The sequence below is a fragment of the Anneissia japonica genome, unplaced genomic scaffold (assembly GCF_011630105.1).
Source record: "Anneissia japonica isolate Jap-2015-1 unplaced genomic scaffold, ASM1163010v1 scaffold287750_len332794_cov232, whole genome shotgun sequence".
Lineage (NCBI taxonomy): Eukaryota > Metazoa > Echinodermata > Crinoidea > Comatulida > Comatulidae > Anneissia > Anneissia japonica.
In genome coordinates, this window is record NW_022723669.1 from 278,106 (window position 1) to 289,286 (window position 11,181).

An 11,181-nucleotide genomic window follows, 5' to 3' on the forward strand; every position below is an offset into this window, starting at 1 on the left:
TATCATTTATATTTATAATGACTAGCATATACCTGTGCTCCACACGGTGTTGAATGAGTGGGGAAAGGTGGCGATATATATTGTTGAATGTAATGGGAAGTCTTAGAGGAGGCAATCGTCATGGATGTTATGGTTAGCATGTTACTATTTTTCTAAAGGACATCTTTGTAGATGAGTGTCTTTGCTGGATAGTCCTTGTGAGGAATTATTGTCCAGTTTGATGAAGGGCGTATCCAGAATTTTTGTAACAGGAGGGGGCCCACAACAGTTTTAGAATGGATATGTGAGTAGCACTTTACATAATATGCACTGAAATTTCAAAAATTTAGTGGAAAAACCGGAAGGCACGTGCCAAATACGGGAGGGCTCTAGGCCTGGGGTAGTCTTCCTTGGGCCTAGCCGAAAATTATTTTTAAATATCATGCCTATTTGTGCCCAGGCGTACATTTATGTTTACCTGATCGTTTCTAAAACATGCCATTTATTGCTGATGTGTTTGAGGCATACAAGACTACAGTAATATATTTGGTATACAATGGATACTCCTCCATGTTCGTGTCGTTAGAAGCAGATACACGAAAACATGCTGGTCATATATTTTGTTGACGTGAGGCATGCGCAGTGACGTAATGAAGCTGTTTCTTTTACAGCCAGCCCTAAGCGACTCGGGAAACATGGTAAAAAAGGTACTGATTTTCGATGGTTTTTGGCTCTTTTTTTGCGCTGTTATCCAATATCCAGCCTTGAAAAGTAGCAGAATGTGGTCGTGACATATAGAAACCCCAGTGTATGGATGTGGATTCTTGCCAGCCGTTTCAGAGAAGATAGGTGAACTTACACCAGGGCGATTAGTAGAATTAATATATAGATTATTTTTCTAATTAAAGATCAAAGCTGTTAAAGACTATGAAAAGCTTGGTCCTTCAAGTGGTCTTTAGTTGGAGGGAGACCTGTAGATTATGTCAAGCAATCATAACATATGATTATAGGGACTTTATTGCATAAATTACCGAGCAGTAAATTAGCTGCAAAAAATATTACAGTTATTAAATTATGTGTCAATCAATTGTAACATTTTTTATGGTGATTTGATTCCATAAAATGTTGTAAGTTTCAAACAGTAAGGTTTTTAATTTCCTCTTGAATATGTCAACTGATTGGGATATCCTGATGTGTTGACGTGTATGCGGAACACGAGTTGCAACATATGACCAATCTTCCTTTATTCTGAAGGATTTATTTCAGTTGAACTCTCTTTCTCGGGCATTGTGATGTAAAATGCTTCTGTGAACGTCTATATGAATAATTTCAGAGATTTGTGTTTCTGAGATGTCAATTCGTGAGAACCTGTAAATGATTGATGGATTGGTGAAATCAAGCATCAGATTTAAATTAATTTCGAATGACTCAAATTATACCACTGCCATGCACAGTCTGGGCTTTAACCCTAGCCTGGTTATTTTTTATGCATAGTAGTCATTGGTTATTTATTATACCATAATTTGAGATGGTGATTCTTAAAGAAAAGCTAACTACAAGAGGCCCTAATATATTTTTAATAAATTGAGGGCCCCTTGGGTGCCTGCTACAGTACCCAGCCTTTATCCAACCTAGCCGTAATCCTAACCTGGCTATTTCTAAGGCAGGAGACATGCCCCCATTATAGCATAGATTGAGGGCCTCCAGAGGCTGCCTAATATCATAACATAATGTTGTAACCCTAACCATGCTTTTTCTAAGGCAGGAGACATGCCCCCTTTATTGCAAATATTGAGGGCCTCCTGTGGCTGCTGCTATCTGGCTGTAACACTAAACCTGGCTATTTCCAAGGCAGGAGACATGTTTCTTTTATAGCATGGATTCAGGGCTCCTGAGGCTGCCTAATACCTACTGTAGCCACAACCCTAGCCTTGCTATTTCCAAGGCAGGAGACATGCTCCCTTTATAGCAGGGATTGTGGCCTCCCGAGGCTGTCTGCTACCATACGATTGACTCACTGAGGATGTAATGTATCAATTCATGTCATAAGGAAATTCCTTTGATTTTTTTGAATTCTTCCCTAATTATACTTCCATATTTGGATTGCATATGTAGAAGACAGACAGACATACTAACTTTATTTCTGTCCTAAGGTCTGGATGTAATATTGGTAAAATGGGACTTAGTTATAGTGTCCAAATGATGAGCACTCCACTCCCAGCTTGGTTATTCAGCATCAGTGGTACCAAATGATCAACACTCCCCAAGTATACAGTCAGCCATGTATATTAGGTACACACTGAGGCTATGGTCATCAGACGATACGATTCAATGGAGAAACACAAACACAAAAAGTTGCGCATTGCGAATCGCTTTTATCAGTGATCTGCTCAAACTGCTCTGATAATCAGATGATACGTGTGCTGATTGTAAGGCTGCAGCCTTACAGTCAGCACACGTATCATTACGAAAAAGTTTGATTACATATTAGTAGTGTAGATTAGTGGAGTGCCGGTAAGCACTAAGGATAAGCACAGCCACTAATCCTTACAGCCTTATTGCTTCTAGCTATTCTTCATTTTATCCTTCTACAGTAACTTCTCTAAATTTTCCAATTTCATTATTGGTTAATTACAAGAGGAAATGGTCACATTTATGTCAAAGAGGAAACTTTGATTCTGATAATCCTTTTACCCAAGGCTGTATGATGCATAGGGGGACACTGCTCAGTGTAACAAAGCCTGAAATATTGAAGTTGTCATTTCTAAACATAATAATAAACACTAACTGATATCATGTATGCAGTGACTTAATTACAACCGAGATTTGAATCATAAGCCATTAAAAAAACATCTGAAAACAAATTTCATTTTGTCAATATGAGAGAAAATATGAATAGCAGTAATCTTTTTTTTTTTTTTTTGCCCCGACTTAAGCCCAACCTGTTGCCTCTACTGCCTCTTGTAGATGCATAGCATTGAATAAGGTCATTACTGAGATACAGATTGCAAGACTTAACAGGCATAGTTCAATTATAAAGGATTTGCCACAATTCAATTACTTGCGTTAATGAAGGATTTTTGCAAAATTATGCAGTGACGGTTAATTGAAGAAAAACCAACCATGCAGTTATCATGGTTCGAAGGGCCAGGACATCTGGATCAAACCTTGATGATAAAATTCCAGCGGAGTGAGATTAGTTAAAGGTCTCCCTGTCAATAGAAAAACTGGTTTTAAAACCCTGAGTCACCAAGAGCAAATAAGGACCTTGTAAAAATAATATTAAGCAATGATGATGATGATGATGATGATAATGATGCATACCACGTTCAGTCCCTTCCTTCCTTTACAATTCCTATTAAAGAAAATTGTCAGTGTTCCCACAAAACCTGAAAGTCAAGTTTTTGAGAAAATTAGTTGTCATGTCTGAAACTATCAAATTTAATATTTTGACAGTAGCATCTTGATTATCTCGTCTGACAAAAACCATATTAGAAAACTATTACCAAGCAACAATTTGTTAAATCTTATACTACATGTATATCACTATGAATGGTTGAATAAGCCCCTCTCTCAAATATGCACTGTTCTTAAATAGGCGCTGCACCAAAAATGTACTTTTTGCTAAGCACTGCTCTTGAATGTGTGGGACAGTGCTTATTAGACATATAGAATAGAATAGAATAGAACATTTATATAGCGCCGGTATTTGCCAAAAATACATTGAATAAAGCTTGGCAATAACTTAGCAACTTTAAATATATCTTCCTATTTCTACCCATTTTACCCAGTCTAAACTATTTGGTACCTTTAGTGGGGGTATCCCAACTTGTTCCTAATATTACCCTGACAGCTCCACTTTTGAGTTTTTGCATTTTATATTTTAACTCATCAGACAAATTATCCAAGTCAACAGTTATTCAATAGGGAAGAACAATTGCTGAACATTATGGTTTTTGCATTTTTTATAACAGATGGTGGTTAGGGAGTGGGAAGTTGTACCCCACCTTTTTTCTATCCTGTTTTAGAGCCCTGAGGTCAATGGCATATCATTCAAGAATTGATCGTGAGAAAGGGTGGGTAGATTAACCCACCCCTTTGTTTCTAGTTTTAGAGCCTTTGGTCAATGGTATCTCAATCCACCCCTTTCTTCTTTCCTGTTTTAAAGCCCTGTGGTCAATGGCATTACAGTCAGGGATAGACTGTGGGAAGGGGGTGGGAAGTTAAACCCTCGCCTTCTTTCCTGTTTTATAGCTCTGCGGTCAGAATTGTCCAATTTACTAATTTACTCGTGGATTAAACTGCCAATGACTGAGGCTAATTGTGGAGCCAGCAGATTCTGTAGACATTTTAAAGCTAGTTTCCCTTGACCTAGTATAGTTTTGTCTGTCATACAATTATATACCTTTTCTTCTCTTGAACTGCCCAGTTTATTCAACCATCAGCCATGCTATTAATTTTTTTTTTTTTTTTTTGTTTATTCATGCTTCGTAAACTTATAAGTATATCTAACATGCGTAGACAAATATTTGGTGAGCTTTCAATGTTTTACCAAAATTTTATTCCGAAATTATTAGGTTATGACAAATAAGTTGGAAAAAACTATGAAAACTGGCCAGCTCTGGACTTGGAGGCGCACAGCCATAATGACTGGTTAGAGTAGCTGCTTAGTAAAGAAGGGTGTCATATACTAACGTGACATAGCATTGTGTAGAAGTCTATACAACAAAGGTTGATTTATTTCTAGAAACATATCATAATGTAGTACAAATACAGGATGCTGCTTCCCTAGGACTGTCAGATGCATTCAGAATATCAGGTAGATCTACAAGCAAATCATAGAAATTCCTTAAACTTCCTGGCAACCGATTTACACAGTAAATTTTTATTATGGAGAAACCTGGAACCAGATATAATATTCCATCTCCTTCCATTAAAATATTTTAAACATTTCCCAACAGCTTGCTCATTGCTCGTTAAACGTATGCCAATCAGTGCTCAATTATCCATGAATTTAACAACTTGAATAATTACCACCTCCCCATGGAGGCATCCTTTGAAACAGCAGGACCATAGCCAGCATTGATAACATATTCATGATAACATCATATGACATCCTAAGTCATGTTACATTATTCATCCTTCAGTAAAACTTCCGTTCTGGTTGAATATAGCATATCTAGGGAGTCGTGAAAGTGCAACCCCTTCCAGAAAGCAGTTTCATTGCGTTTAGTAGATATTTTCGAACATTTATTAAATGTAATTCATACCAACACTTCCGATTTTTTTAGTTTGTTTTTTCCCCCTCAGCAGGCTCTATGTTGATATAATATTAGACATATTTTCTGGAAGAGTAAATGTTTGTGTACCTCATAAATGTTATTAACCGCTTTGTCTGCACCTTGTCCTTCAACTTGGCTTGATAAAACCAATGCATAAACTACCTGTACGCATGAAGCCACACTAGCCCTCAGGGCTACTTAGTCCAGCTGCCCCTTAGGCCTCAGATCCCAGCCGCCTCATGGGGGCCACTGAGCTAATACCAAAATTGATGTTTGATAGTCTTCATTACATATAATTGTGGGAAAGTTGATGAAGGTCATTGACCTACAGCCTGAGCTTCTAGAGAATAATATTAACAGAGTATTATTACTATATCAAATGTTAATTACATATTTTACTTATATTGTTTTTATGTTTGTTGATATGGTCTATGTTTTTATTTCATATTTGTTACTAATTAAATTTAAGAATTAATTTAATTTTCAGGCTTCATAGTAAAATTGATACATTATATACCAATTTAATGATAAATAACACCTGTGGAATTAAACACATAATTGCACGGAAGGTTACAGTGTGATTCAAGATCGTATTTTGTGATGTACTTATATGAGTTGAAGACCTGTCTGACAGACTGACCTAAGGGCAGTCATTTGTGTTTCATTAGTTGCTTAGCAGGGATCTGTTAGTTCTTTTCACTTTAATGTTGTTCCTTTTGTAACTGAATCAAAATACGTGCCTACGGTACTTATTGGCCATCACAGGTCTTATGTATCAAATGCTTTTTGTAATTTTGTGGGTGAAGAACACGCTTACCTTCCAATATTAACATACTGGGTTGAAATCAACAAAACTAGGATTTTCTCATGACTTAAAAACTTTACTGCCGAATACACTCACACATATAGAACCAAAAAAAGCGATTTAAAAAAGCGATTTTCCTACTGAGATTCATCGTACACATATTCTCACACACGCAAACATTCTTGCCCAGAAAAGTAAGCTGCCTTTTGCACCATACCATATATTTCTATCCTTTAATTTGTAATTATAATTTGTGTTGGATAGAAACAAAATGTAAAAAGTGTACCTGAGTATAGCTGTGATTCGAATTCTATAACAATGTAAAATGCACACTAATTATCAATAATTTTATTATTGTTATAATTATCACACATATTTCAAGCTAGTGAGCTTGAGGTGCAGTGTCTAATATAAAAAAATAACAGAAAAGAAAAATAATTGTGGAAAACTAAAACTAATATCCAAATGGTCTCTCCCTCAGCTGCTGGTGTAGCATTTATTTTTTACACAGGTAATGCAGGCACAAGATAGTATACAGATAATGCAGGCATTATAGTATACTGTATTAAGCATTGGTAATGTTCCCTGAATACTGTGAAAGGAAAAAGGTAGTGTCACATGATAAGCACTCTAGCCTTAGTATGCGCATAATACAAAACCGCAGATGCTTCAGTTTTTTCCCACCCACGTTTTAATATTTTTGCCTCGAGGATTGGAAATTTATAATTTGTTCACTCAAATAGAAAGTTAGTTTCAAATCTCCATTTTATTGGGCACTTAAATATGATACATGACAAAAATTTATAACAAGTAAAAAAATCTTAATCTCAATTGCCTTGGGGATGTAGAGAATGCAGGAAAGCTTTGTACAGGTTCATATCGGTAGTATTAAATTTTCCAACATAAACAATCTTTTTAGAAAAAACTCCGCCTTAAGAAAATAATGTGGCTGTCTGTTTGCGTCAGTTGGTGCAGACTTTGCCCTAGGGTTGCACATCTCCGTTTTGAAATTGTAATAATTTATTGGAAATTGTCGGCTTCTGGCTCCTTGGTGTACCGCATGAAATTCATCAGGAACTTCCTGGCTTTAATTAGGGAAGTTGGTGGCAAGGCACGTCTCTTTGGCCACTGCCCTAAGGATGATTGCTGGCCTGCTGGTAACAAGTTGATTCCGATAACTTTAGTGTTGTATCCCATGCTCTGTGCATATTATATTTGCCTATCTTATTTGAATTTCAATCTTATACTGTCAAATCAAATTAATAGGCTTAATTTGTTAATGGTGTTTAATTGTTTTAGTAAAGTAAATTTTTAGTAACTTGGAATTGAAACCATGAGTGGGCTTAATTATCAAATTAAGATTCTACCAAGTGAGAGCCGTGATTTCTTAATTTATTTTAAATGGTTTTCTTTCATTTTAGTATTTCATCTAAGCATTATTGTCAATTTTGAATTCTGATGGGTAATTTAATTCAAATTGCAATTTTATATGAACCAAAACTCTTAATCTTCAATTTCTAGTTCACATTAAAAGAGGTCAATTTATTGTATCCTAATGAAAATAATTTTGAATGAACTTTTTTATTAGGTGGGCTTTTGAAACCTGTTTTGTTAATAATATTTGTTTTGGGTGAGCTATAAATCCAGTTTAAATAAAACCATAAACTCTTATGCTTTTAACAAAAATCACATGTTTAAGTGGCAGATATGTGTTCACATCAAAGCACTTTTCATAGCCTACATCCTCACATGGCCATTGACTCGAAAACATACTGAACTGAGCCTCCTGTGATTGGCTGATGCAATTTGTAAACCCATGCGTGCATCCTTCTATTTCATCCTCATTGGTGACTACATAATTTTGCCAACAGGGGAAGCCAACAAGTATGTCGGGGGTAAAACCTTGGGGCCTCTAATCAGGGTCCCAAAGTAAAACTCTTGAGGTGTATCCACAAAGTGATATTTTAAGATTTTTAAAGGTGGTTTAATGAAAATATATATTCATATACAATGGACCTTTGTAAAGTGTCTACTAATCAAAAAAGTAGTAATTGGTAGTGGCACTTCCATAAACACAAGTTTACAGCTATACGTTATGGCCATCGTTTTATTGGATTTTGCAACAATAACCAAGCGACTGTACTTAGTGGAGTGGACCATTGTTGTTTCATTTGTATGGCCCAAAATCAAATTCTGGGTACCTTTTAGGCTTTCGTTTTTATGACTGTTTGTTTAACTTTAACAATGTATCTATTCTGTTTGGATTTGATGAAAGGGAGATGTAAAGTCTGGTAGATAAAGGTGAGACTGTACCTTAGTTTATCAGGGTTTACTCTGTCATAGATAATTAAAAGATCTGTCATAGAATGAATGGAAATTATATTTCCTATCAATTAGCGTTGAGGGAGGAAGTATAGATTCGTACAATAGATTGAGCATTTTAGGGTGATAAGCTTTGCCTTGATTGAAGAGGTGCAGTATTGGATCCAGGAGTTGTATTCAATTTTTCAATTTCAAACTATCACTATCCCAGTGATACTCATTATATTAATATCCCTAAAAATACACTCTTCAAGCTTCAAGTAAATTTAATGATTTGAAAACTTCATATTTTGATGCACAACCTTCTACCATATTTATCATTTGGGTCACATAAAAAGTCTTATATAAAATATGATTATCACTAGTACAAATTAAATGTAAGTAGAAATATCTAAAAATGGAAAAAATATATATTTAAAAGGATGAATATTTATATTCAATGTCACAATTATAATTTTAGTAAAGATTAATTGTTAATGCCTACTTATTTCCCTTACTTGTCTATGGTATTTGTAATGATCTCAATTCTGATTGGTTACCTTATCTATACATGATTCACTAATAATTGGAATGCATTGGGCTCCCTTATTTTCTCCCAAGAATACATTTTAATTTGCCTCTTTGATCTTTTCTAAATTTCCTCATTAAATTTCAAGAACAATTTACCGCTATTTATAGCAGTATTTCTTTCTCCCAAGACTTTGCGTGATTTTTTATAAACACTTACAATGATCCAGAAACTGTAGCAGTTGAAGGTGATATTTTGTTTTGTGGTTTGTTGTGGTTTTTCATTTTCCTTTGTAAATTGTGTCCTGCACTTAGTGCACTTGTTAACATGAATAAATGTCATTAAGAGTGTCTGGACTATTTATACCACATGGTCTGAACTAGTAGGATATGATTTATTTGTGAAATTTTAGATATCTCATTTTAGATTTAACAATGTAAATTTGTATTTTCTACACACATGGATTATTTGAATGGAATTTTTTTAAATTTCTGTTTTAGATAGCAATGTAAATTTTAAAAACTTTCAAAGGTTACTCCACATTTTTGTTGATTTTCAGATTGGAATTTAGTGCATATAAATAATTGATGAAAACATTTTGGATTTCTTATTTCAGATAGCAATGTAAATTTTTATAACTTTCCAAAGTTTACTCCACCTTTTTGTTGATTTTCCACAAAAAAATAGATAAAATTATTCTTTTTACTGATGCTGATGCATGACTAATCAAGTATTTGTTGCAGAAAATTTACATATTCGTAAATTTCAGTGTCCCTCCTTCATTACTGTACTTTTTCTCAGACAAACTTTTCCGGGCCAAAACTTAAGTCTCCTGCTAAAATTAGTTGGAAGTAAATTATGTTAACGGACAGCCTTTTCCATGGCAAATGTCTTCAGTTAAAATTTGTTAAATTGGAAGTAAATTATATTAACAAATAATAACTTAATTTCTAGGCCACACTGCTTTGTGACTGAACATCTGTTCCCAAGTAGTTTGGCAGTAAAGCGGCTCACTTCCAAGTCCCAAGGGCTTTTATGTGCAATCCCCCACAATTGTCAGGTTTATTACCCAAGATTAAAACACTTTAATCCCAAGCTTCATAATGAAACTTGGTATTTGAACATAATTTCCATTCTTTAATTAGCCAGATACTTCCTCTTCAGTGTGAACAACTATAAAGAAATATTACACACTGTGGATTACATAAAATACGATTAATAGGTATCCTATTTTGCAAATTTGTGTATGTAATACTTTTTACCTGACTTGTTGCAATTTGGTATCTCAAACCTAATGCTGGGGAGGGGTTGTAGAAGGAGTTCATGCATACTTCGGCCTCTATCCTTGACAAGGCTCCTTGTCATATCAAAGTTGTCTTGTATATGAGAATGGTATGATGAAATGATATGATTTGCTTGCTAACATGCTTTGAACTTCAAAAATGTTATGATGATTGATCATGTTAGGTACACGAGAGACCAGCAATAAAATGCATTATGAGTGTTATATAGAAAAAGGAATGATTTAATTTAACTGATCATATGTTATGTTTATTTTCATTATAGATGTCTGACCCGTCAAGTACCCTTGTAATTGTGAACTCAGGTGCATCTGACCTTTGCCCTTCATCAGGAGCGATGGATGAGACGCAATTAACAAGCCCTGTTTTCACTCTAGCAGGTATTGTCAACTATTGTTCACTTTTCTTAATAGAAAAGTTAATAGAAAATTTGTTTTATTTATAATGCATTGTTCTGTAACAATTTGAAGGAATAAGGTATGACCCTCAAATTAAAAGGTAAGTAAAAAGCGTAACCAATGAAGTATAGAAATGCTATATAACACCGGAAATTTATATCCTTTATGCTTAATATATAGCTAGTCTCTTATACACATCTAGGAAGTATAGATTCGTACAATAGATTGAGCATTTTAGGGTGATAAGCTTTGCCTTGATTGAAGAGGTGCAGTATTGGATCCAGGAGTTGTATTCAATTTTTCAATTTCAAACTATCACTATCCCAGTGATACTCATTATATTAATATCCCTAAAAATACACTCTTCAAGCTTCAAGTAAATTTAATGATTTGAAAACTTCATATTTTGATGCACAACCTTCTACCATATTTATCATTTGGGTCACATAAAAAGTCTTATATAAAATATGATTATCACTAGTACAAATTAAATGTAAGTAGAAATATCTAAAAATGGAAAAAATATATATTTAAAAGGATGAATATTTATATTCAATGTCACAATTATAATTTTAGTAAAGATTAA

At 34.5% G+C, this 11,181-nt stretch overlaps 1 protein-coding gene across 7 annotated transcripts in view; it reads left to right on the forward strand.

Annotated features, from left to right (window-relative positions):
• Positions 1-11,181, forward strand: part of LOC117112323 (cyclin-D-binding Myb-like transcription factor 1) — a 66,319-nt gene that overhangs the window by 41,301 nt on the left and 13,837 nt on the right. For all 7 annotated transcript variants that reach the window (XM_033255391.1, XM_033255394.1, XM_033255395.1 and 4 more), the window contains exon 16: positions 10,463-10,577. In XM_033255391.1, coding sequence (XP_033111282.1) covers positions 10,463-10,577 — 115 coding nt within the window. The remainder of the gene's footprint in view (positions 1-10,462; positions 10,578-11,181) is intronic.